The 23,973-nt window shown below is 42.1% G+C and overlaps 1 protein-coding gene across 1 annotated transcript; it reads right to left on the bottom strand.

Moving 5' to 3' along the window:
• Positions 1-642: 642 nt before the first annotated feature.
• Positions 643-20,367, bottom strand: PM20D2 (peptidase M20 domain containing 2). Its single transcript, XM_056856436.1, has 7 exons — positions 19,918-20,367; positions 17,512-17,660; positions 11,127-11,269; positions 6,679-6,833; positions 4,408-4,540; positions 3,012-3,119; positions 643-1,033 (listed from the first exon to the last, which is right to left on the bottom strand). Exons 1-7 carry the CDS (start codon positions 20,365-20,367, stop codon positions 828-830), a joined length of 1,344 nt encoding a protein of 447 aa, XP_056712414.1. The 3' UTR covers positions 643-827.
• Between the last annotated feature and the right edge of the window lie 3,606 nt (positions 20,368-23,973).

Below are 23,973 nucleotides of genomic sequence, written 5' to 3'. Positions count from 1 at the left end.
CCTTCTGAAGCCTCCTGTGGCATTTTGCCTGCAAGGCTCTTCTCCCCTCCCCCGCATCAGGTTTTTGCAATCAAATGGGTGTTGCTGGAAGAAGATGGAAAAGATCTGTACTGTTATACTTGCAGCTCATCAGAACCAAGAAACCTGATTTCTCTATGTGCAACTACTGTAGGATATATGTGATTTACAAAGGATACAGATTGTACAGAATAGGAGTGCTGCCTATAAGTGAAATGTCAAGTAATTACAAGAAGATAAGTCTTTCAGAAAAACAATCAAATCTTCAAAAAGTAAATGCTGTATTTTCAAATGTTGAGCTCTCAGTCTCAAACAATATGAGAATCTGGAAGCAGACACAAATTTCTGACCTGATCACATCTTAAGTAATAGCCACCTAGCCTTTGGCATCAACTTCTTTTAAAACCTCAGTTCAACACATATAGATGTATCAAGTACACTAGTTTTTCCTGATTGTTTGCATTTGGTTTTTTGTTCATAGTTCCTTGATAAGGCAGCATTCACTATGAGTTATTCAACTTTTCAGCAATTGTACTAGCAATTCAAAAAGTATATTGCAAAAAAAATCTGCAAGACTAAGGTATTCAGCACGTTTTCAATCACTGCAGAGACATCATCATGTAATTTTGTCTGCCAAATTAGGGCAGTTACATGATACTAGACCACAGATATTTTGGAAGTACACTGAGGTCATTTAGTTGTGCCACTTAAAATATCAGCATCTCTTTTCAGCTATTAAACATTCTCTAGAATTCAAGTAGAACAATTCAGGATATTCTATTGAGTTTAAAGTTGTGAAGTGCTGTTATTCAACGTGAGGCACATGCAGCTCCAATACCAAGAAGAGACCCTTTTCCACGTTCAGGCGCATTCATGTGACTTTCCTCATTCAGCTTAACTATTCTGAAATCTTCTCTAACTCTCTCCAACAGATCTGGCTTGAAAATAACATCCAGTGCAGTCATTGCCAAAGCTTTAGCTGTCCGCAAGGTGTAGAACTGTGCTTCTTCTGACCCTAGAATAAATTAAAGCCCAAAAACAAAAAACAGATAAAACTGCTACCATGAAGATGCAGCAAATCCCCCCAAAACAACCATGTAGCAAGATGGTTCCCAAAACATGTCAAGTTGAAATCTTTTTCAAGGGAATGGTCTTTGTGAATCCATTCAGAATTGCAGTTCAGAGGTATAGAATCAGTCAGTCCTATACAGTCCTCAGGTCCAAGTAAATCATTTTCAACCAGTCATCACTTTTGAAGTGGATTTGAAACAAGTCTAATTCCTTTATATCAGGAACATCAACAGAAGCATTTGAGCCACAAGAGAGGTAATAAACACATTTAAGAAGCAAGAATTACTGTATAGCTGGTCTACAATTCTGAAAAAAAATTGCAGAAAGGTGAATTTCCCTTGTTAAAAAGTTTACTTCAAGATGCTTTGGAATGAAGGATATTTTATTCCCCCTGCACATGTGTGAGAGAGCTAGCGTGGTGTAGTAGTTAAAGTGTCAGACTAGGATCTGGGAGATCCGGATTCAAATCCAAGGTGCAATTTGCCACTTACACTCAAGAAGCAGCCAAGCGGTAAATTATATTAGTAGTTTAGATGTACTACAGGAACGCAGGTAAGTCATTAATTCTTTTCGTGTGCCATTTAAAGCACTAAAAGTAAATCAAGAGTTCCCTGTGAATGGAGCACACATTTATGCCTAGATGCATTTATTACTATAGTAATGTGTCACAGAACAATGTCACGCAGAATTGCCCAGGAGGGCATTTTTATGAAGGGAATAGGGCTATAGTATTACAGAATGGTTCAGGAAGGCGGTTTTATAAAAAGAAAAGGACTATGTGCCGCTATGAGTGATATGTATTATCCTGCTTTTACTGCACTGTTTTCTACTTCTGTAATACTTTTTGTTATGCTAGTCCTTGCTATTTGACTGCATTGTTTTATACTGTGTAATCCACCCTGAGTTTCAGTGAGATAGGCAGACTGCAAGTCAAATAAATAAACAAACAAATAGTAGTTGCATGGTCAATTCTCCTCACTGATCAAAAAGTTCATACATGTGCCTAAATATCTAAAAAAATAACCTCAAGAAATCACTTGGATCACTATCCGAATTGCGCCTGTAACCACAATTTCTACCGGTTTTCTTTACCAAGGTGTCAACAAATTCCAGACTCCTATACTCTACTAGAAAGTGGCTCGAGTGCCAGCTTGGATGTCAGAACCCAGGTTCAAAAACTTTGCCCAGGAAGCTCCTTCCCAACCTAAACTACTTCACAGGGTTGTGTGAAGCAAATAGCCCAATCCTGAGTGGGGGGGGGGGAGTTGGGACGGGCCTGGGGATGGTGCAGCCGTGTTGCCTCCTGAGCCTCAGCGCAGAAAGCAAAGGGCTTCCTGAGCCCTTTCGCCCCAGGAATGCCCCCTTTTGCCGGCGCAAACTTGCACCAGCAAAAGGGATGCATAGCCTCACTGCAGCAAGCCAAAAACGTCATTTTAGCAAAACCCCTTTAAATTGCTCCATACAATTTAACAGGGCTGTGTGTGTGTGGGTATGGCTCAGGAAAGGGCTCAGGAAGCAGACTAAATTCAGCTCCCCCTGGACTGCCCCCTTTGACGCCAGCATGAGCCCTTGAGTCAAAGAAATGCTGGCAGTGAAGCTGCGCCGGTGCCCATGACTCGCACTGCCACACTGCTCCCCAGAACCGGCATAAGTGTCCCTGCGCTGGTATTAGTGCCAGTTTAGCCAGCGCAAGTGGCACTGATGCCGGTGCAGGAGTCACGCCAGCTCCTATCCCCTTCCCCCTCCTTCAGAATTGCTCTGCCAGGCTGCATTCCTAAGCATACTACCCAGTTTATTTCTGTGTAAATGTGCTTATGGTTGCACTGTAAAACAGTACTAAGCTCCTTGAAGGACAAGATACCCATTTTATATGTAAAAAGCACCTGTATATTTCTGAAGAAACACAGCTCACTTCCACTAACCTGCAGCTGCTGTGTACTGCTCAGTATGGTTCAGTGCATCTGAGCCAATGTAAAAATAGGGATGAATCCCAGGAACCACAAACGTAACATTGCCGAAGTCAGTAGAACCTAAGAAGAGACAAAGCCTATGAGTATTAAATGCACACTGAAAACAAAAGCCCTGGACAGATTACTAAAGACACAAGTTATATAGTTACTACACAGTATAGTTACTGAATTAGACAGTAGCTCTACTCCCTAGCCATGAACTGTCATACAAAAGTCCATAGTAAAAGTCAAAAGAAAACAGATTTGTTTATAGCACAAAACAAAAGTGCCAGGCCTAGCAAACAAACATTTGAAAAACTGGGTGCAAAATGCTAGTTACATGCATTTTGCACAACCAACTTAATTCATTCCAATTGCACAACTGGGATGGAAAAGGATGTAACTAAAACTGATTTGGGGGTGAAAGCTATACTTTGGAGGCAGAGTTAATTTGCAGAGAGGAGGAACCCAACTTCTCATTTTGTGTGTGTGTGTAAAGTGCCGTCAAGTCGCAGCCGACTTATGGCGACCCCTTTTTGGGGTTTTCATAGCAAGAGACGAACAGAGGTGGTTTGCCAGTGCCTTCCTCTGCACAGCAACCCTGGACTTCCTTGGAGGTCTCCCATCCAAATACTAACCAGGGCCGATCCTACTTAGCTTCTGAGATCTGACGAGATCAGGCTCTCATTTTTTACTTAATGGCTTAAGCTGAACTAAGTGTTTACATTAGGAGATGGGGCGGAGCCTCCTAACTGAGCTCCAGGCTTCTACAGGCCCAACCTACTACCATCTGGACAGGACTGATCTTAATGCAACAGTACTAAGCATCTTAATATACAGGACTGATCTTAATGCAACAGCATAAAAACCTGCCTATTCCTGGTACACCTGGAGACTGTCTGGAGTCATATTATTGCCTCCCACCTCCACGTTCTCACCCCTCCCCTTTTAAAACCTCTACTCTAGGTTGCTCTTACTTTCGTCTTTTGTTGATGCCTATGTTCAGGAAGAGGGGTGGGAGGTAGGGTTACATGGAGTTTGTTGTTATATTTACTATTCCATGTGGAAAACAAAACAAAACAAAAATCTTAATGGGAAAGAAAAAAGGGGTAACATTAAAAGGAAATCTCCTTCCTATGAAAATATATGTAATGACAGTTAAACACATCTCTGAATCTGTACTGTTAAAAAATCTAGTAGCGCTTTATATTTCTGCAATCCAGGCATCATATCAGATGCATGTCATTTTCTTTTGCAAAATCTGGTTTCACCTTTACAATAAGTTTCATGGAAAGGGAAAAACAAAGCAAAACACAAGAACAGTCAAGCTAATCTAAAAAGTGTGAGCAAGCAAGAGTTCCAGTATTACCTGACAGCCCAATCAAGTTCTCATCTGAGATAAACTCCATGCCAAGCTTCTTCCCATTCTCTATGTAAGCTTTTTCAAGGCTCTTGTTAGGAAGCACATTATAATAATCATTTGCTCCACCTTGTAGTTCCACCTAGACAAGAAAAACACATTTGATTCTCCACCAAATACCTTAATTCAGTCTGTGTTTAGTAAATGATTACGGCTCTTCTACATTTCTACCCTGCACCCGTAACCAAAATCGCAGGAAACAGCTTACAATGAATCATATAATCTCTGTTTACTGCCCATGGTCAACCACAGACATTTAAAAAAGTCAATTTAAATTGAAACAACATTCTTTCAATATGCTAACCCTAAACACATATTTGAAAGTAAGCTCCACCATAGATAAGGAAGCTTCATACAAAGCAGGCTTTTAAGGGTTGTATAGTCATATTTTATACCGTAAAGTCTTTGAGGCAAGAACCCTTTTTGTTGACCTGTGCAGCTCTATATACTAGGTACACTAATGGTACAAATTACAACCCCCTTTTGCCTCCTCTTTATGATAAACCCCCCAGAAATCTATCTAAACAGAATACTAGCAAGAATGTAGTTTTTGATAAGTAAGGAGTATAGCTTGATGCTGACTCTTTGTGCTGATCCTTTAAATACAGATTTAATGTTCACTTACGTATATGTTAGAGATACTAAAAATTGTAACCTTAGATAATACTAAGGCAGATGTTCAAAATATTGCTATACAGAAATATGAGTTCCACAAGATCAAGATTTGGGCAATTTAGAATACAATAGGGGAACCCCTTCTGTAAGCCTGCATTTAAGTAAGCAGATAGACAAAGTGTAGCTGACAGGTATATGAGGAATAAGCTTTTCAAGGTGTGTGGAAGCTGAGGACACCCTTTTAAGTCTCTTGCCTCCCCTAAAGCTAACAGAGTTTGTAGTGTTTCAAAAAATGTAGGGAATCTTACAACGTATTTTCTTTAAAGGGGGATTTTTGCAAAGAAAGGACAGAGAAAGAACAAATTTCTGAGACAGAAAAGAAATAAGTTAGAAGAGGATTTTGACGAGTCTAAGGGAGAAATGTAAAACCTCACCCTCAGTCATACTGGCCCAAGTGCAGCTCCTTCTTCTCATACTAGGCCTCCTGGGGCTTGGGGGAGGAGAGAAGCAATTGTCTGTTGGACTACTTCTGTAGCCAGATGTGCTGCTGTTTTTGGTATGGAACCTGGAGGGACCTGGAGCTGATGGGGCTCTGGCCAAGGTTTCTCCAGAAGGCATCTCTATAGCATCAACAGAATGAGTGGGGTGTTGCCTTCCTTGTCGGCAAAATTGCTTTCTACTTTTAAGATTCAGGCCATGCGGAAGAGATTACCTCCACATTCACCCAGCCCATCAATGCAACATAATGATGTCTTTCCCCCTCATGCTGCCTGGTCTTCATGGCCGTGTGATAGCCATGTGTATACAAGGAGCCTTCGATCCCCCTGAGTTTTTCCACATGCAGAGGATTTGCACTGTAAGAGCACAACTTTCTCACCTCCTTCCTACTGAGGGCATTTCAGGCTATTGGGGAGGCAAATTAGGAAGAATTTTCTAACAGAGCGGTTCCTCAGTGGAACAGGCTTCCTCGGGAGGTGGTAAGCTCTCCTTCCCTGGAGGTTTTAAGAAGAGGTTAAATAGCCATCTGTCAGCAATGCTGATTCTATAACCTTAAGCAGATGATGAGAGGGAACGCATCTTGGGCATCTGGGCATGTAGTGGGGGGGGGGTCACTGGGGGTGGGGTGGAGGTAGTTGTGAATTTCCTGCATTGTGCAGGGGGTTGGACTAGATGACCCTGGTGGTCCCTTCCAACTCTATGATTCTATGTTATGCTACGAGCAGAAATCCTTCTGCCTGTGGAAAGACTCCAGGAGATTTTAGTCAGACTTTTCAAAACCCAATGTCTGAGATTCCCTTCCCCCAATACGGGGATCCAGGGTGAAATAAATATTTTTCTGCATACCTGGGACTTCTTCCTCATAGGTATTAACCACCCTCTCCTCTGTGTCTTACCCTACTGCACTGCTTTTGTGATCTGCATGGGGACTAGACACTTTGTGATTATTATTAGATAGTATGATGGAGAAATAAAGGATAAGTTTACATATGATTGCTTATTTCAGTCCTGTGTACAATAGTGAAGATGCTATCAACATTTTAAATTTTACTTGAAAATCAAAATTAAACCTTCAAAGGAATCTTGCTCAAACTTTAAGAACCTTACTTCACATCCTGTGGCCAGAGCAGCAGCTTTAAAACAGTTCTCTGCTTTTTCTGTCAGGACTGAGAGTTCTCTTAGCGAAGGGGCACGCAAGTAAAATTCTAATTCAGCATAAGAAGGGATGATATTAGGTTTCACACCTCCATTCTTTATTATACCTACCAGGAGAAGAACCATGTTAGTAAACTTAAGAGAACTGTACAAGAAGCCTGCTGACATTTCAGGCAAGGCAACTAAACCGAAACACACATTTATGTATCTGGATCTGACTCCTTTCTGTTCTCCAGCAGGACAATGTGAGTAAAGCATGCTTTCACCCAGGAAAAAAATGTTGTGTCTTGAACATTTACTTCATTTTTTTAAAATGCAAAGCTAGACCTGTTTTCATATTCCTCCGTTATTATCTGTTTGCTCTTCAGGTTACGAAAACACACCTCAGGGTAAGCAGACTTTTAGGTCGAGTACTATAAAACACACAGAGTGCTAGAAAACATGCAATGATGCCACACTATTTCTGCTTAACCAACTTGCGTATCAACTTAACAGTACAATACTGCAGCCCATAAGCTGACCAAGGAACAAGGATAACTAGGCATCTTAGATGGCTTTAACTTCTGGGAACCAGGATTAAACCACTCTTTGTATGAATTGTGAAAAATAAAGTTCTTACAATCCCAATATTTTTAAAGCTCTGGATAATACATACAACATTAACAGTAACCCTCCATCAATTACCACTAGGACACTTTCCTTTTTAAAATTTAAACAGAATTTTGATAGAGAAAGACTACATAAAAGTAAATAGCTTGGGGTCTGAGCATTATCTAAGTGAAATACCACAATCAAATATAACAAATAAGAAATGTTTGCTTGGTGAAAAAAGTTCTGTAATAAAAACAAATAAATTAGACCTGTTTGAATGTAGCATTTCTGTGGTGAACAGCTTATGGAATACCCTCAGAAAAGGTAGAGGTTGCCTTATACCGCCCTAATCCTTCATTTTGTAATTGAGAACTATTTTGGAAGTAAAGATGACCTTTTTTGTGTGTTCTTGGGTACTTTCTATCACCATTACCAAAACTTCTGAGAGCATGACTATGTTCAACCTACAATATTCCAGAAATCAAAGTTAAAACATCAGGTATTCCTGTAAAAGGAAAAATCAGGAACAAAGTACCGTTACCTGGCATAGCAGTTGATATCTGATGAAAACAGCACCTTAAATTGAATAAGAAATAGCAATCTTTGTAGAGAAGAAGAACTTTGGATCTATCCATCACACCTATATAACTCTGCCTTGAAAACATTGTTCCAATCTTGACTAATGCTTTTACAGAAAGACTGCAGTCCTCCTGACTTTTATCCTGCCTTCTGTAACTCATAAATGAGAAGGCCACGTCTTCTCTGACTTTTCCCCCAAATACAATCTGACCTTTCCTGCAATATCATTTTGAACAATAAAACTATATTTTCCTTTTCTTGGGAATCCACCAGCAAGGTATAGGTGAATGAGTCACTATTTGCGGGGGGGAGTCAAAAGAGAATAAAAGGGTATGGCATATTTATGCCTTAAAATTCTGTCCCAATGAAGAGCCTTTGTTTGATTGATAACATTCAATGGTTCCCTTATGGACAACCTCCACAAAGATGACCAAAAGGGCATCTTTGTTCCAAGTTATTACAAGTTGTTCTAGAACTTAAGTCCCTGACCTAAGTCACTTAACATGTATGATGAAGTACTAAATAGTATCACTAAAACTGTTGTTTTCATTAGTCTTGTCTGCATTATTTGGTAGCACTATGTTGTTCATACCATGTCAGTTCCCAAATTTAGCCTGACTTCTGAGAGGAGGAGGAGAAGAGTTGTTTTTTATACGCCGACTTTCTCTGCCACTTAAGGAAGAATCAAACCGGCTTACAATCACCTTCCCTCCCCCTCCCCACAACAGATACCCAGTGAGGTAGGTGGGGCTGAGAGAGTATGACTAGCCCTAGGTCACCCAGCTGGCTTCGTGTGTAGGAGTGGGGAAACAAATTCAGTTCACCAGATTAGCCTCCGCAGCTCATGTGGAGGAGTGGGGAATCAAACCCGGTACTCCAGATCAGAACCCACCGCTCTTAACCACTACACCACGCTGGCTCTCTTAAGAGGGACAGGCAGCAAGTTAAAAAGCCACGTCACTCTTCACGAAACACCTCACTAGCCATTATAGATTAAGAAATGTGTTTCCAACAACATAGCATTTTAGTGGATACCTAGGATTCTCCCGCTACCTGGGATAGTGATGGGAGGTTAACACTCAAGAGAAGGCTGTTGCAACAGGAACTGGAAAGCCTGATTTTACAAAAATTCAGAAATGCTCCAAGATGTCGAGCATGAGACAATCCAGCACAGCCTCTGATCTGCATCTTTGCCTTCCATTAAGAGGTCAGCCAAGCTCCTACAAGCAGAGAGATTACCTTGAGCCATAACACATTTAAACCAAGGAGGTGGCCATGTTTGTGCCTCATTCTAGCAACAATGAAGCTAACATGCATAAGACTTCTGAAATGCAACCACCATGTATCCTGTGATCAGTCAATCTAGAGTACTAAAGAGCAACAAAACCAGTAATATGCCAGCATAGTACAATTACTGGATATTTCTGCAACTAGTAATGCTGTGCAGCTCCGTTTGGGAAACCTGCCACGATAATGGGAAGACTGGTTGGTGAGCAGCTAAACAGGGCTATGTTTTCTGATACTGTCTCAAGAAGGCACCACTGCTCAGAAGAGCAATTAAGGCCAAACATACCATCTCAATGATATTAATTATCTGCAATCTAAAAATATTTTAACACTCACTGGTTTAAACACAGCTAAGCACTGTTTGGCATATTGATGCCTGCATTGCGAATACTTTGTGTGAAAATGACCTGCAACCACATGGGCAAGGATAACACCGAGTGTCTTCTCCTGGACCCAAAACCCACAGGAAAAAAGCATTTCCCCAAGAATCTATTGTAACATCTAGATGACACCAAGGCCTAGACTACACAGCCCATAAAAAAAATGCCTAGACTACATAGTCCATCAGGATTCACCTATACCCAAGACATCCTAAGATTAACGTTCTGCTGAACTATCAAACCACAGACCCTTCTGAGAAATATTTTTGCTTTAGAATTGGTTCATTTAAGCCAAGCAGTTATTTATTGTGGGGTTATAAAGGACACTTCTTCAATAGTTAGTAACTTCTGTGAAGTTAACATACCACTGCACCTGTTTAAAGCCATTCTGGTATCAACAGTTAATGCTTTCTTGATTAGTCACTGGAGCTTGAACCCTATCAGCTTCTTATTGAGGGGGAAAGGACAAGGGTGATTTCAGTTCTCCACACTACAACCCTGTACCACATGGTTTTGTCCACCTGCACCACACATTCCCCACACAGCCTGTTCAAGATGAAAGTAGGACCCTCTACTCTTATGTAATTAGGGGATGTAATAGTGACAGGACTCTATAAATACATGTGCTGGTTACATGAAATGCAGAGCTTATGTTTAAATATATAAGTACCATACTCATAGGAGCCTTAACATTTTATTTGTATTCACAAGAACTCAAAAGAGACTACAGACTGAACCTACACCATAAGTTGGCACAGTGGAAGCATCTATTATTGGAAGTACCTCTAAAGCAGGGATTTACAATGGGGAGTCCATGGGTTCTATGGTACCCACCAACACCTTTCCTGGTGCCTACCAAGTGTTTTTAGAAAGTGGGTAGGCAGGGCAAGGTGGGATTTTTGCCCACCAAAATTGGCAAAAATCCTTCCAATTCCAATTTTGCCTTCCAATTATCTGTGCAGATTAAAAGGCACCCTGTTAAGCAGAGTTTCAACCTGAAATGGTGCATAACTTTAGTAGTAACAGTTCAACATCTCACTTCTTGACATTCTGTGGTTGGCTCCACCACCTGCAACAGCCATTCTGTGACTCCCCCGCCCCCGCCGCTACCTTATGTCATTATTCCAAAGATGCCTGCAGGCTCAAAAATGTTGGGGACCCTTGCTCTAAAGCGTACAAAGATGGTTGGCTAAAGGGAGCTGAATAGACCGCTAAAGTGCAGAAAATGGAAAGTCCCATTTAGAGATGCTAGCTAAAGTAAGGCTATGAAGCAGTAAACACACATATCATATTGCAAACAACTGTTAACAGTAATTCATATCAATCTTAACATTGACCACTACTTACATGAACACTCAGTTATGAATTGTAACTCATAAGTTATTAGGAAAACATGTAGCACTTAAAAATTTCTACTTTTACCAACTAACTGTGCATTTGTCAGAAAAACAAACACATGAACAGCCATTTGTATTTTAACGTTAACATGCCAGATGCATTATATTTGCTTAAACAGTATCTGAAGTATCATTTGCTGGACATAAGATTTAATGAAGATCTCACCATGAACTCTCCAGGTTGGTTTCATTTGCTGTCTTAAAAGTGACAGATTGTTGTATGCAAGAACAGCAGCATCTAATGCATTTACTCCTTCCCAAGGGTAAGCAGCAGCATGAGAAGCTTTTCCATAGTATTTCACAGTCACACTAGGAAATAAAAGCCATCACTTGTTTTTAAACACTTATTTGAGTAAAAAGATCCCTTTGGATTTATTTAATGAATTCTGTTTTAATGGCATTAACTGTGCATGCTGTGATTACTTCATATAGATAAACTAATGGCAGGGGACCAAGATCAATATGATTTTGAGGGTGGGAAGGCATTTGATATAGAACTTCCATCTTCACAGCTGAACATAGTGTCTGCAAAACAAAGCCTTACATTTTTATGGACCAGCAGACAGAAAAATATATACAAACAAATAAAAATATTACGCTCTACTGAAATAATCTGATGTATTAGTGACCGATCCTTAGTTTCTTTACTGGACTAGATACCCTGTACTCAACCAACTAAAACAAAAAGGAGAACTGTTATACTGCCTTCTGGGGGAAAAAAACCAAAATCATTAAAGCTGCATCTACATTACTTAAGATTTCCTGACATCTCCAGTTGCTTCCTTCCACAACGCCAGACATGCTGTCCTCATCCAATCTGTTCTGCCGATATCTTAATAGAGAAAGGTAATCCCTGTGCACAGAAGAATGTCTTTATACTGAGTTCCTATGCTGAAATAAATGGAGAAGCCATTCTGGACCAAGGCAACTGTATTTACACAGAATACTAGGTTCTTCTTCAAAAGTGAAATTTGGGTAATTTTTGGAATATTTTCAATATCAACTACATTTCTTCACTTTAAAAAGACCCAAGAACAAGCTGCAAACTCCAGTCATGAATAGTTGTGCAGGAAGCATAGGTGGCACTTCAATGACAGTTTTAATCATTGTACCTTGGTGTTCGTATACATGAACAACAGCTACCCATATTCTCAATATATAATCTTAAAGAAAAATCTAGTTATAACTGAGTGATAACTGAATGCTTAAAAGCAAATGAAATGTAGGCAGCCCAAGAAAGTCAAGGAACATGTGGAGTGGTGTAGAAATAGAATCAAACACTATTATAACTCAGGCCCATAAAAGCACCGGAGACTAAAACATCAGTAAATGTACTGCTTCTCCCCACCACATCCTTTCTCAAAGTACAAGATCTTTTGCACTGCGACTATTCACGATTCTTGGCGTGTAATGAAGATGGGGAACCTGCATAAGTTGACCTGCTTTGATTTGGAACACTAAGGAGGATCATTTATTAAAAACAAGTATTCCGTAACCTTTCAGACCTTTAACTTTAGAACCAGCTGTAATTAAAGAAACCAAAACATTCACAAAACCTTTGCATAGGTTTTTGAAGATTCCATAAATCCAACACCTGAATCAATCTTCTACTTCTGGGTTTGTAGGTTCCTGTACTTCCGTATTCAAATTGTACAGTTGCAAGACTTAGATGGCAATCCTGAAAGTGGGAGGAAAATCGGCACAGGAGATGGTGTGACCCTGTGCTAGCGTAAGTGCCCATTTATCCCGCGATAAGGGGCACTTACGCTGGCACAGGGGCATTCCTGTCGGCCTCGGGATGCCACACAGCTGTGCAGGGCTCCGCTGCTTGCACTGGCTCCTGGCAGTGTTCCGGTGGCTCAAGTCCCCACGCCAGCGTCCTGGGAGGTGTTCCCGGGGCGTTCGGGGGGGGGGGGCTGACTTCAGACAGCATTCCAACCCTTTTTGCCCCAGGAACTCCCCCTTGAATTGCAGTGTTGCTATGCTACTTTTTTAGTGGCGTAGCCTCGCTGTTTTCTATGGGGGCATTTCCCCCATTTTTCTATTTAAATTGTCTTTATTTTCCCCATGGCGACTGGGAAGTCTCTGTGGAGGCCCCATGGCTGTGCCACTCCCAGCTGCCGCGCATCCACCCACTTCAGGAATGGACTGCCTGATGTAACAGAGGATCATGATATGCCTCATTTTTACACAAAAATTCTACTGTGTTCATATTTGCCCTTCTTGACTGTTTTAATGTACTTCTGCCATTTATTGTCCATAGACTTATTGTATTTATTAGATGGTATAATGATGTCTCAAAATTCATTTCAATACATTTAAATGTATTTCAATAAAAACACTATACCAGAGGATTATATTCTGGTGTTCAACAAGACTTTGGCCAGGTAACTCTGAATATGCAAGTACAGGAATAAGTAAATCCCAAATATAGATAATAATTTTAGGAGAATTAATACATTTCAAAGTTTATTTTAATGGTACTTGTGTTGAGCATTTAGGAAACCCTGCTTTCATGGAACCATGAGTATTAGAAATGAAAAAGGAACCAGAGTGTTCAGGATTAACATGAATCTGGGAGTCTCACAAAATGCACCAAAGCCCATATATAACAGGCTTTCTACACAGCAGTTTCCACAGCATGAATCTAAAGTACATATTACTTAGTAATGCTTCAGTCTTGCTTTTTTCCCCTCATACCACTTATCAGACTGCAACCAAGTTTGCAACTGTAGTATTCATTGTGCTAAATTGTTCATTGTGCCTTGTAAAGTTCATTGTGCTAAATATGCAATGAGATGTTGATACACTTAGGGATTTACAACAGATACAAACTACCTAAGCCACAACAAATACACAATGGAAATTATAGCAAAAAGCTCAATCCAAAAATAGCAACTTTAAAAAATGCTATCTGAAGAATTAGAGCTTCCAACACCAAACTAATATTTATAAAGAAAGTCGCACACAACTTTTTCAGCAACTTCTACTTTCATCCGGCAGCTTTGCTGCATCTAGCAGAGAGCATGCTCACAACATGACCTAAATTAACCCCAACGTACTAAATGCAATCTGTGAAGGCACACCCATGCAAACCAACCCAACACCCAGCTTCTGTAAGGGTCATAGCAGGCTACAAAGTTCACTATCATGAACAGCTGTTAAGTTAAAGTACTCAAAAGTGATAGATGCCAGTTTCTCCCAACTGATTCACAGTGGCAGCTACTCCTATTGCCAGGCTAAAAACTCCAGTATTCTTCAATCATTACACACAGACAACTGATCCTGGGTAAATCTGGTCTAGATGTCAGCATAACCTCCAAACTTAGAAGTCAGCCTAACACCTGCTTAGACACCCGATGCTAAAGCTCCTCTCCTCATCTTCTTGCTCTCTCAGTCACTGATAACCAAATGGCAGGTGGGCAGATAGCTGCCACCAGCCTGTTCATAAGCACTCTCCCACTCTAGCCAGGCACCAGGGGACGCTACTTAAATGCCCGAGCAGAGAAGGTAGTCATGCAGTTTATACTAGTCAGAAAAGGCAGTAATACAGTTTTCTGTAACATATGCTTCATGCTATGAGAGTCACTACTGCTGGTGAACATAGCAATACCAAGCCTGCTATCCTAAAACTTAATTCCCACTGAAGCAAGTTATTATTTGCAAAAAGGATAAGAAACATGTCCTACTTCTTATAGTCATAAACACGCCTAAGAAACGTATTGCTAGGAGTTCTCACATAAATCACAAATGCTTTGGGCTTCCAAGAAAAGGTCTATTATCGCTACATGCATCAATAGCCACTTCCCAATCAGCAAGCAAGGCAAAACTATTTAAACAAGTGTGAAAAAGTGAATGCAAAATCAATGTTCTACTGTATGTTCTACCAAGTTTACTGGTGGGAAAGCTAATAATGCAACAAACCTGAACCTTGAAAACCAAAATGTGTGGGAAGAAAAACACTGCTGGTTAGAAGTTGAGATCTTCTCAAAGAAAAGCAAGCATTTTAGTCTAAAACATCTTGGTATACAGATGCACTCTACCTCCTTCCTCCCAAATTCCACAATTATTTCTGCAAAACCACAGAACTAAGCATCAGATGTATTGTATCCAGAAAACAGTTAGGTTTGCCAATGAGGATAACGGGCAAAGGGTTATGTATTTTTTACCTGCAAAATGAGATGTGAGAAAAACACAAAATTAGTAGAAGGCCAACTAAAGCCTACTTGGCTCACATACATATCATATGCTTCAAAAAGGCTATTGCTTTGAAACAACCCATGTTTAATACAAGGTTCTAATATTACATGAGAACTTCAATTAACTCTGAACAAAGACTTATTTTCTTACATTTGAGAACATCCCACTTCTAATCAAAGAAGCAGAATAAATGAGACCAACTTGAAAATAGTGATAAATTCATACAAAGGGGTAATATGCATTCCGCACATGCTAGGAAAAAAAGTTGTTTGTTTCTTAGTATTCATTTCAAAAATTAGGAAGCAATTTTCATCCTGAAGGCACATGACACAGGGATTTCAGTGAAAGTAAGCAGGTTTAGGTCTGGTCAGTGTCTAGATGGGAGACTACCTGAGGACTCTATGTACTGCCTTTGAGTTCCAGTGAACAAAGGTGGGCTATGAGCCTGTGCTGGACAGCTCACTTCAGCAAGCTAAATACAGTTGTTATATTAAATAAGGAGTAGCAGTGATGAGGAAAGGCAGCTGAAATTTATCTAGCAAGCACTAGTTGGTAAAAACAGACAGCTTTCATAAATGTGTACCTATAAATATACTGCCCTGACCTGGATGGCCCAGGCTAGCCTGATCTCGTCAGATTTCAGAAGCTAAGCAGGGTCAGCCCTGGTTAGTATTTGGATGGGAGACCACCAAGGAAGACGAGGGTTGCTGTGCAGAGGAAGGCACTGGCAAACCACCTCTGTTAGTCTATTGCCATGAAAACCCCAAAAAGGGGGTCACCATAAGTCAGCTGCGACTTGACGGCACTTCTCACACACACACACACACACACACACATAGATGTACTAAAATTCCAAGATATGCTGGACAAGTAAAAAATAATTTGGAAGAAAAGATCAAACTTCTGGTCAAGGAAAAATGCATCTTAGGTTCTTGTAGGTTATCCGGGCTGTGTGACTTGGTCAAGACTACAGTCACACAGCCCGGATAACCTACAAGAACCTTTGAACTCTGACCGTGAAAGCCTTCGACAAAAATGCATCTTGCTTCTAAGCTGCTGTATCTGAATCATCCAACTAACTTCCAAAATCTGGAAACTAGTAAAGCTGATATCATGCTCCTGTTTTGACCTCTCTGTCACCTGGTTAATAGTCAGAAAACAGAATACTAAGATAATCAGGGCACTTGTATGACACCAGCATAGTAATTTTTGTGTTCTGGTTCTAGGGATTAGTTTCTGAGGAAAAACCCTACTACTAAAGATTACCTGAGATGAGAAAGGTATGAAGTTGCAAACATTCAGGTGAAAACTGTCTTATTTATTTTTGTGCCTAAAAGCTGTATTTGCAGACAGTCACCTAGACACTAACGACATCAGATATGAAAAGTTTTCAACATCCAGCTATATACCTTTTAGTCATAAGACGTTTCAGTTATATGTTGCAGATAAACATCAGACTTAACGATTCTTGGAAGTTATGTAACAAAAAAGCAAGAATACCTATAAACTCCTTTTAGGATCGTCTGAAGCAAGACTGGATTGCTTCCATTCAAATCAACACCTCTAGCACTAATAATGAACCAACTATACAAGTTATATTGTGAAGAGCTTTAGCAGAAAAGCATTTCACGACCTGAAAAATTTGCCTTTGGGAAATTAAAGCAAGATTAAAAAGGAACTTCAATTTGTTAAACTGTAGCATCCCCTATTCTTGTAAAGGCTGGCTGACTCATGAGATCTAGCCAACAATCTTGAAACTTCCACTTTCAAATAAACTGAAAGCTACTTGAAAGCTATCCCCTGGAATAAAAAGACTCATTTTAAGGGGCTTAATTTTCCTAGAAAGTAAAATATGCTGTATTTTGTTATAAAGTACACATATGCCTCCACAATTACACCCAATACTTTAGCAAGAATATACAGGTTGCAGGCAATGCTAGAACATACAGGACAAAGGCTAGAAGCTAGAGATGACAGGGCCAAATCTAGCCTTTGAGCCACCACCTGGCCTGCTTCAGTTGCCCATCTGGAAGTGAAAAAAACATAGACAATGTGGCCTTTGTGACAGCTAACACTGCTGATGGATCATTCAACAGGATGCAGACTGAAATGCTGGCTGGCCATCCTTCAATTGCTTCTCCATACGGCCCTTCAGCAAAACTACTTATTAACTAGGCTGTAGGATTCTCAAACCTCACTCAGAACAAGGGTCACTTTTTGCTAGCTGCTCTATAAAGCACCATGTACATTGATGGTACAAAAGAACTCCAGAAGGAATGCTTTTTAAGCAGCCCTCAAAGGTTAAAAACTAACGAAAAGGGAAGGTTGCATTTCAGGCTCTGTTTACTCACTCGTGCTCTGCTACATCAGGCAAATAAGCTGCATCTTCTTGGGAGGGGTGAGCCATGAAAACAACATCTAGATCATCAAACGCTCCAGCTTTGATTAAGTCTATTTTACCTCCTCCATCTTCCTCAGCAGGAGTGCCCAGCACCGTGATCTGAAAGCAAAGGAAATAAGAGGCCAGAGTCATTAAAACTGCAACACAAAAAGAGAAGGTCCAGGGAACAGCCAACGCGGGAATCGGTTTTCTCAGTGAGGAATAGGAGGATGGGGGACCCAAACAAACCCACAGACACTGTAAGGATATGAATGCAAAAAGATAGAAGACAGTTTATCCCGCGCGACCATAGCTCACGGAAGTAGCAAAATAGTCTGGCTATGCAATGACGGGAAAAAGCCCAAAGAAACAGCGAGGACTAAACAAGGCTGGTGTTTAGAAACAATGTGTAGCTTGGAGCCTTAAGATACCCCTGTTCAGTCATTACTATTCTGGCGATCCAACCCGGCCGACCTACAAAATAAGGGCAATAAAGCCGGTCTATTCGACAGCCCCGTCATGGCTTGTAATATTGTGCGTGACTGAAATGACCTAATTTTTAGTATTTGCCCAGGAGAGTGTCCAACTCCCAATTCGTTGTCAGACATGTGTTGTTTTAGCTGGTATCCATTAGGACTATCCTGTGTTTATTAATGAATTTTTGCCTATTACTTTTATCCCTTTTGTAATTAACGTTTCCTTTATTTATATACTAGTCATGGACTATAATAAAGAACTTGCTGAACTTGTGCGCCGCTATAGCCCAAGGAAGTAGCAAAATAGTCCGGCTATGCAAGGAAATTGAAATTGTTGAAGACTTTCTATTCCTTGGCTTCATCATCAACCAAAAGCGAGACTGCAGCCAAGAAATCAGAAGGAGATTGAGATTGGGAAGGGCAGCCATGAAAGAGCCAGAAATGATTCTTAAGTGTAAGGATGTGTCATTGGCCACCAAGATTTATTTATTTATTTTATTACATTTCTACCCTGCTCTCCCCAACCTGAAGATCAAGTTAATTCATGCCATCGTATTCCCTATTACTATGTATGGGTGTGAAAGCTGGACAGTGAAGAAAGCTGATAGGAAGAAAATAGATTCCTTTGAAATGTGGTGTTGGAGGAGAGTGATGCAGTAAACCAGAGGTTCATGGGGGAGAAGGAGACCCGAGACCCTTGTTTGCAAGAAAACATTTATTCGGAGCAGCTGCTACCCAGAGCACTCTACCGAGTAAAATCTCTGAGCCCCGATCATACTGAGGAAGGGATATTTATCCAAATTCAAGATATGACAACCCATCAACATTCAGGGTTGATAGCACTACAGACATGGAGGCGGCAGTACAGTAACAGTTTCACCCAGTTCTTGTTATGGTTCATTGTAACCCTCCGTGACTCTTGCCCCAATTCCTTAGCACACAGACACACAGAGATATCCTGCCCAGCAACAAGCTATTCCCTCGCTGTCCTAATACATTTTACAGAAAGGAAAAGAGATTATTGTAAATTCAGTGGATCTTCCATAGTCAGGGGAAGTCTACCCTGCTGCCTCAAGAGGATTACGGATACCGTGGACGGCCCCAAAAAACAAATCAGTGGGCTATAGATCAAATCAAGCCTGAACTGACCCTAGAAGCTAAAATGACTAAACTGAGGCTATCGTATTTTGGTCACATTATGAGACGCAAAGAGTCACTGGAGAAGACAGTCATGCTAGGAAAAGTTGAGGGCAGCAGGAAAAAAGGAAAACCCAACAAGAGATGGATTGACTATACAGAACAATTTGATGAAAAGTGGGAATCATTTTACACTTACATGACCTCTAGTCAATCAAATGAATGACGCATACTGACCAGCACCAAAATGAACAACAGGCAATGCTTTATTTAATATGTTTCAACTATTTGCTAAGTAATTTCTGGGCTTCTATACGCTTCACACTATATACTTTTAATGTGTAACAGTTTGATAGTTTGAATGATTTTTACATTTTTATAATCATTTTTTTTTAGGTATATTATACTGCACTTGATCAGTATTGAGGCTGGTTATACGTTACTGTATTCGACTGAGTTTATCTTCCAATTGAAATTGCTATATTGTTTGTGTGTGTGTGTGTGTGTGTGTGTATATATATATATATATATAAAAAGAGAGAGATGGATGGACTCAATCAAGGAAGCCACAGCCTTCAGTTTGCAAGATCTGAGCAAGGCTGTCAAAGATAGGACATTTTGGAGGACTTTCATTCATAGGGTCGCCATGAGTCGGAGGCGACTGGACGGCGCTTAACACACACATATGCCAGGATAGGGAAATGCCCAGAGAAAGAAGCGGCATTCTCTTTCTCTCCCCCCCCCCCCAAACTTTCTTCCCTCACCTGGACGGCGGGGCCGCGCGGGGCGAGGCCCTCGAGGGCGGCCTGGAGGCCCAGGGCGGCGGCGGCGCCCACCTGGGCGATGAGGTTGTGGCCGCAGGCGTGGCCCAGGCCGGGCAGGGCGTCGTACTCGCACAGGAAGGCCAGGCGGAGGGGGGCGGCGGGGGGCTCGGCGCCGTGGCGGGGCGGCCCGGGCCAGGCCCAGTCCGCCCGGAAGGCCGTCTCCAGCTTGTAGGCCGGCTGCACCGCCCAGGCCGGGCGGGCGGCGAAGAAGCGCGTGAGGGCGGCGTGGGCCTGCCGCTCCTCGTAGGCCAGCTCCGGCCGGCTCCAGATCGCCCGGCCCAGCTCGCCCAGCGCCGACGACGACGCCTCGATGCCCTCGCCCGCCCGCCGCTTCAGCTTCTCCAGGCGCTGCGCCAAGGTGGGCACCTCCGACTCTTCGTTCGGCCTCATGGGTGACGCCAAGACAGGAGCAGGGGGGAAAAACCACAGGAGAGATTCGGGGCGCCTCAGGTAACAGCCGGCAAACGTCTGAAACCCGCGCCGCCCGGGAGCCTTATATAGCTTCCGTGAGAGGTCCGAACCGGGACTTTTCGCTCTGAGGCTTGCTGGGAAATGTAGTCTTTTTACCTTAGGGCTCTATCAACATTCTTCCTAGGGGAACCACTAGGACCACAAGCCACCGCGCGTTGGCGCGGCCGTGCCGGAGGAATGGCACGCGATACGCGCTGCTCGTGTCTGCGAGGAAAGGGTTTCAATGCGATGCGGTTCGTCGCCAACGAAGCAGCTGAACTCTAAACGCATGAAGATAATTCACAGTGGGTAGCCGTGTTATTCTATCTGCAGTAGTAGAAAAGGGCAAGAGTCCAGTAGCACCTTAAAGACTGCAGTAGTAGAAAAGGGCAAGAGTCCAGTAGCACCTTAAAGACTGCAATAGTAGAAAAGGGCAAGAGTCCAGTAGCACCTTAAAGACTGCAATAGTAGAAAAGGGCAAGAGTCCAGTAGCACCTTAAAGACTGCAATAGTAGAAAAGGGCAAGAGTCCAGTAGCACCTTAAAGACTGCAATAGTAGAAAAGGGCAAGAGTCCAGTAGCACCTTAAAGACTGCAATAGTAGAAAAGGGCAAGAGTCCAGTAGCACCTTAAAGACTGCAATAGTAGAAAAGGGCAAGAGTCCAGTAGCACCTTAAAGACTGCAATAGTAGAAAAGGGCAAGAGTCCAGTAGCACCTTAAAGACTGCAATAGTAGAAAAGGGCAAGAGTCCAGTAGCACCCTAAAGACTGCAATAGTAGAAAAGGGCAAGAGTCCAGTAGCACCTTAAAGACTGCAATAGTAGAAAAGGGCAAGAGTCCAGTAGCACCTTAAAGACTTCAATAGTAGAAAAGGGCAAGAGTCCAGTAGCACCTTAAAGACTGCAATAGTAGAAAAGGGCAAGAGTCCAGTAGCACCTTAAAGACTGCAGTAGTAGAAAAGGGCAAGAGTCTAGTAGCACCTTAAAGACTAACAAAAATATTTTCTGGTAGGGTATGAGCTTTCGTGAGCCACAGCTCACGAAAGCTCATACCCTACCAGAAAATATTCTTGTTAGTCTTTAAGGTGCTACTAGACTCTTGCCCTTTTCTAAACGAATGGGCGATTTTGCCTTGGATTTGCCACTCTCTAAATGCACTTTCCCCCCAGCCAGATTCTCAAAACTCAAAAATAAGACCCCCGCCCCGCCCTGTGCAGAGTTTTGAGAATTCAGATGGGGAAAATGTGCATCTAGAGAGCGGCAAATCCAAGGCAAAATCTCCCATGCGTTTTTGCATCATAATTGTGGAAGGAAGATGAGCACGGCGCTTGAGCTATGGGCCAAAGAAGGATTTTACCTGATCTTGGCCTGAGCAGTAAATATTGCTTTCTCCTCAATAGTCAGAGTAATGATATAGGTGTCTACTTAACAACTAGGGTATTTGTTCAAAATAATAAACAATTTGTCAGGACTGGGATCTTCAGTGCCACTCCCCCCCCCCCTTAAGCCTCCTGGGTGTAAATAACTGAGAAGCAACTCTTGTGACCGTCTGATCAGGTTTACTTTCCTGGTAGCAAGTGTATTTTTATCAAGTGTATAGTGTCAAGTAAACATCTGTAGTTTTGTGCTGGGGGTGTGAGAAGTTCTACAGTTTTCCATTGGTCTGCGAGTAATACCATCTGTTGGGGTCATCAGGGTCTACAGATCAAATTTAATACTACCCTCACATGTCTTACTATGTATTTAGTGAGCATGGCTTAATCTGTTCATAACAAAAAGGGTTTTGGGTTTTTTTTTTTTAAACAAGTAATCACTCATGTTCCCAAGTGGGTCTTGGATCTACTGAAATTGAAATAGACTACAGGCAGTTCTTGATTGAAACAGCCAATTGACCGTGCTCTACAAGTTGCCATAAAATGGTATCCAGTTCAAAGCCTGGGTTTTGTGTAAAATGCTCAAAAGTGGGACCCCAGGAGCTCCGTCAAGCTGCATTACTAAGAACTAAAGAATATGGAATTGGCTGGTTACTCTCCAAAATAGCCTTTGGAACACCCCAACTCATAGGGTTGCCAGCTCCATGTTGGGAAATACCTGGAGATTTTTGGGGCAGAGCCTGAGGAAAGTGGGGTTTGGGGAGGGGAGGGACTTCAATGCCATAGAGTCCAATTGCCAAAGTGGCCATTTTCTCCAGGGCAACTGATCTCTATCGGCTGGAGATCAGTTGTAATAGCAGGAGATTTGCTAGTACCTGGAGGTTGGCAACCCTACCAACTCATGCATCCTCTGAATAAGGAAACAGTGCCTTGCAAGGTGTGCCTGAGCCAAGGCCTGGTTTTTGTACAAAGTACCCCCCCCCCGAGTCCCATGTGGCAACTTGCAGAACAATATGAGGCGCTGTCACTCTGCACTGCCAGTGAAGGGAGGAAGGAGGGCTGGGAGAAGGAGGATGAGAGGATGGCAGGCTGAGGCTACTCAGTGCTGGGAGATATTCTGCTGCTTCTTCACCAGGTGCCTCTGCCTTGTCTTGCACGTCCTGAGATGAGGTGGGAGCAGATTGGGTGCTGTTGCTGCTTTGCCACAACCCCTATTCTCCTGCTTCAGTGGCTGCAAGTGACAATAGCCCAGGCAGTTCCAGCCCCATCCCGCTCCCCCAGAAGGACTAATAGGTGGAAGAGGAGGCAGAGCAGCAGTGGCAGACAGCTGGCACTTGGGCAGAACTAGGAGGAGGAAGGGAAAGAAGGATGGTGAGCGGGTGGTGGCTTCCCTTTGGCCTCCATTCGAATGACAGACTAGTTCTAAGATCCACAATGCTGGTGTACTGTTGATGTTGCTACGATGCCAGAATTACTACTGGGTCTGTTTCTTTCTCAGTAGAGAAAAAGAAATACTAAAAAAATACCCAGTCTCAAGGACCTGATAATATAGGCGAGGTCCACAGCAATACAGATAACCACCTGTCAAGGTTGGCCCTGCCTTGGTGCAGTAGCATAACCAAGCTTTACCTGGGCCTGGTCTTAGTACTCCCGGAGCCATACGCATTATAAAGCAAAAGAAGGCTTTATTGAAGAACGGTAAGAAAAGATATTAAAAACAAGGCAATAGCCCAATGGCAGTGAAATGCACAAAACTGACTAAGTGTCTTTCTTAATGGTGTCCTAATACAGTGTAGCTAGTTCTTAAAGCAAAGAGTTCCAAAGCATAATACAAATATCTTCTTGGCAGCAAGGAGTAATAGGGGGTAAAGGGAATGGGGAGTCATCCCTCTAGCTATACTTATAGAGAAACACTGGCCATAACCCCTTGACCAACTCAACCAAACACTGGCCAGTATCCATGGAAGTTTCCTGGGGGAGAGCAACTTCCCCCTCCCATACCAGATTCACAGCTGAACTGTGTGAGCTAATTAACAGGACTTGATGAGTAGCTGCCAGTGAAGGCTAAGGCCTTTGGAGAATCAGAGAGCAGTGAACTCAGCCAGAACTAACGGGAAAACTCCTTTAAGATGGCTTCTCTCTTAACACTACCAATCATCCCCATGTCAGTCATAT

The sequence above is a fragment of the Euleptes europaea genome, chromosome 10, assembly GCF_029931775.1.
Source record: "Euleptes europaea isolate rEulEur1 chromosome 10, rEulEur1.hap1, whole genome shotgun sequence".
Taxonomy (NCBI): domain Eukaryota; kingdom Metazoa; phylum Chordata; class Lepidosauria; order Squamata; family Sphaerodactylidae; genus Euleptes; species Euleptes europaea.
The sequence above is the reverse complement of the archived record's forward strand: the minus strand, read 5'-3'. Positions and strand labels throughout refer to the sequence as shown.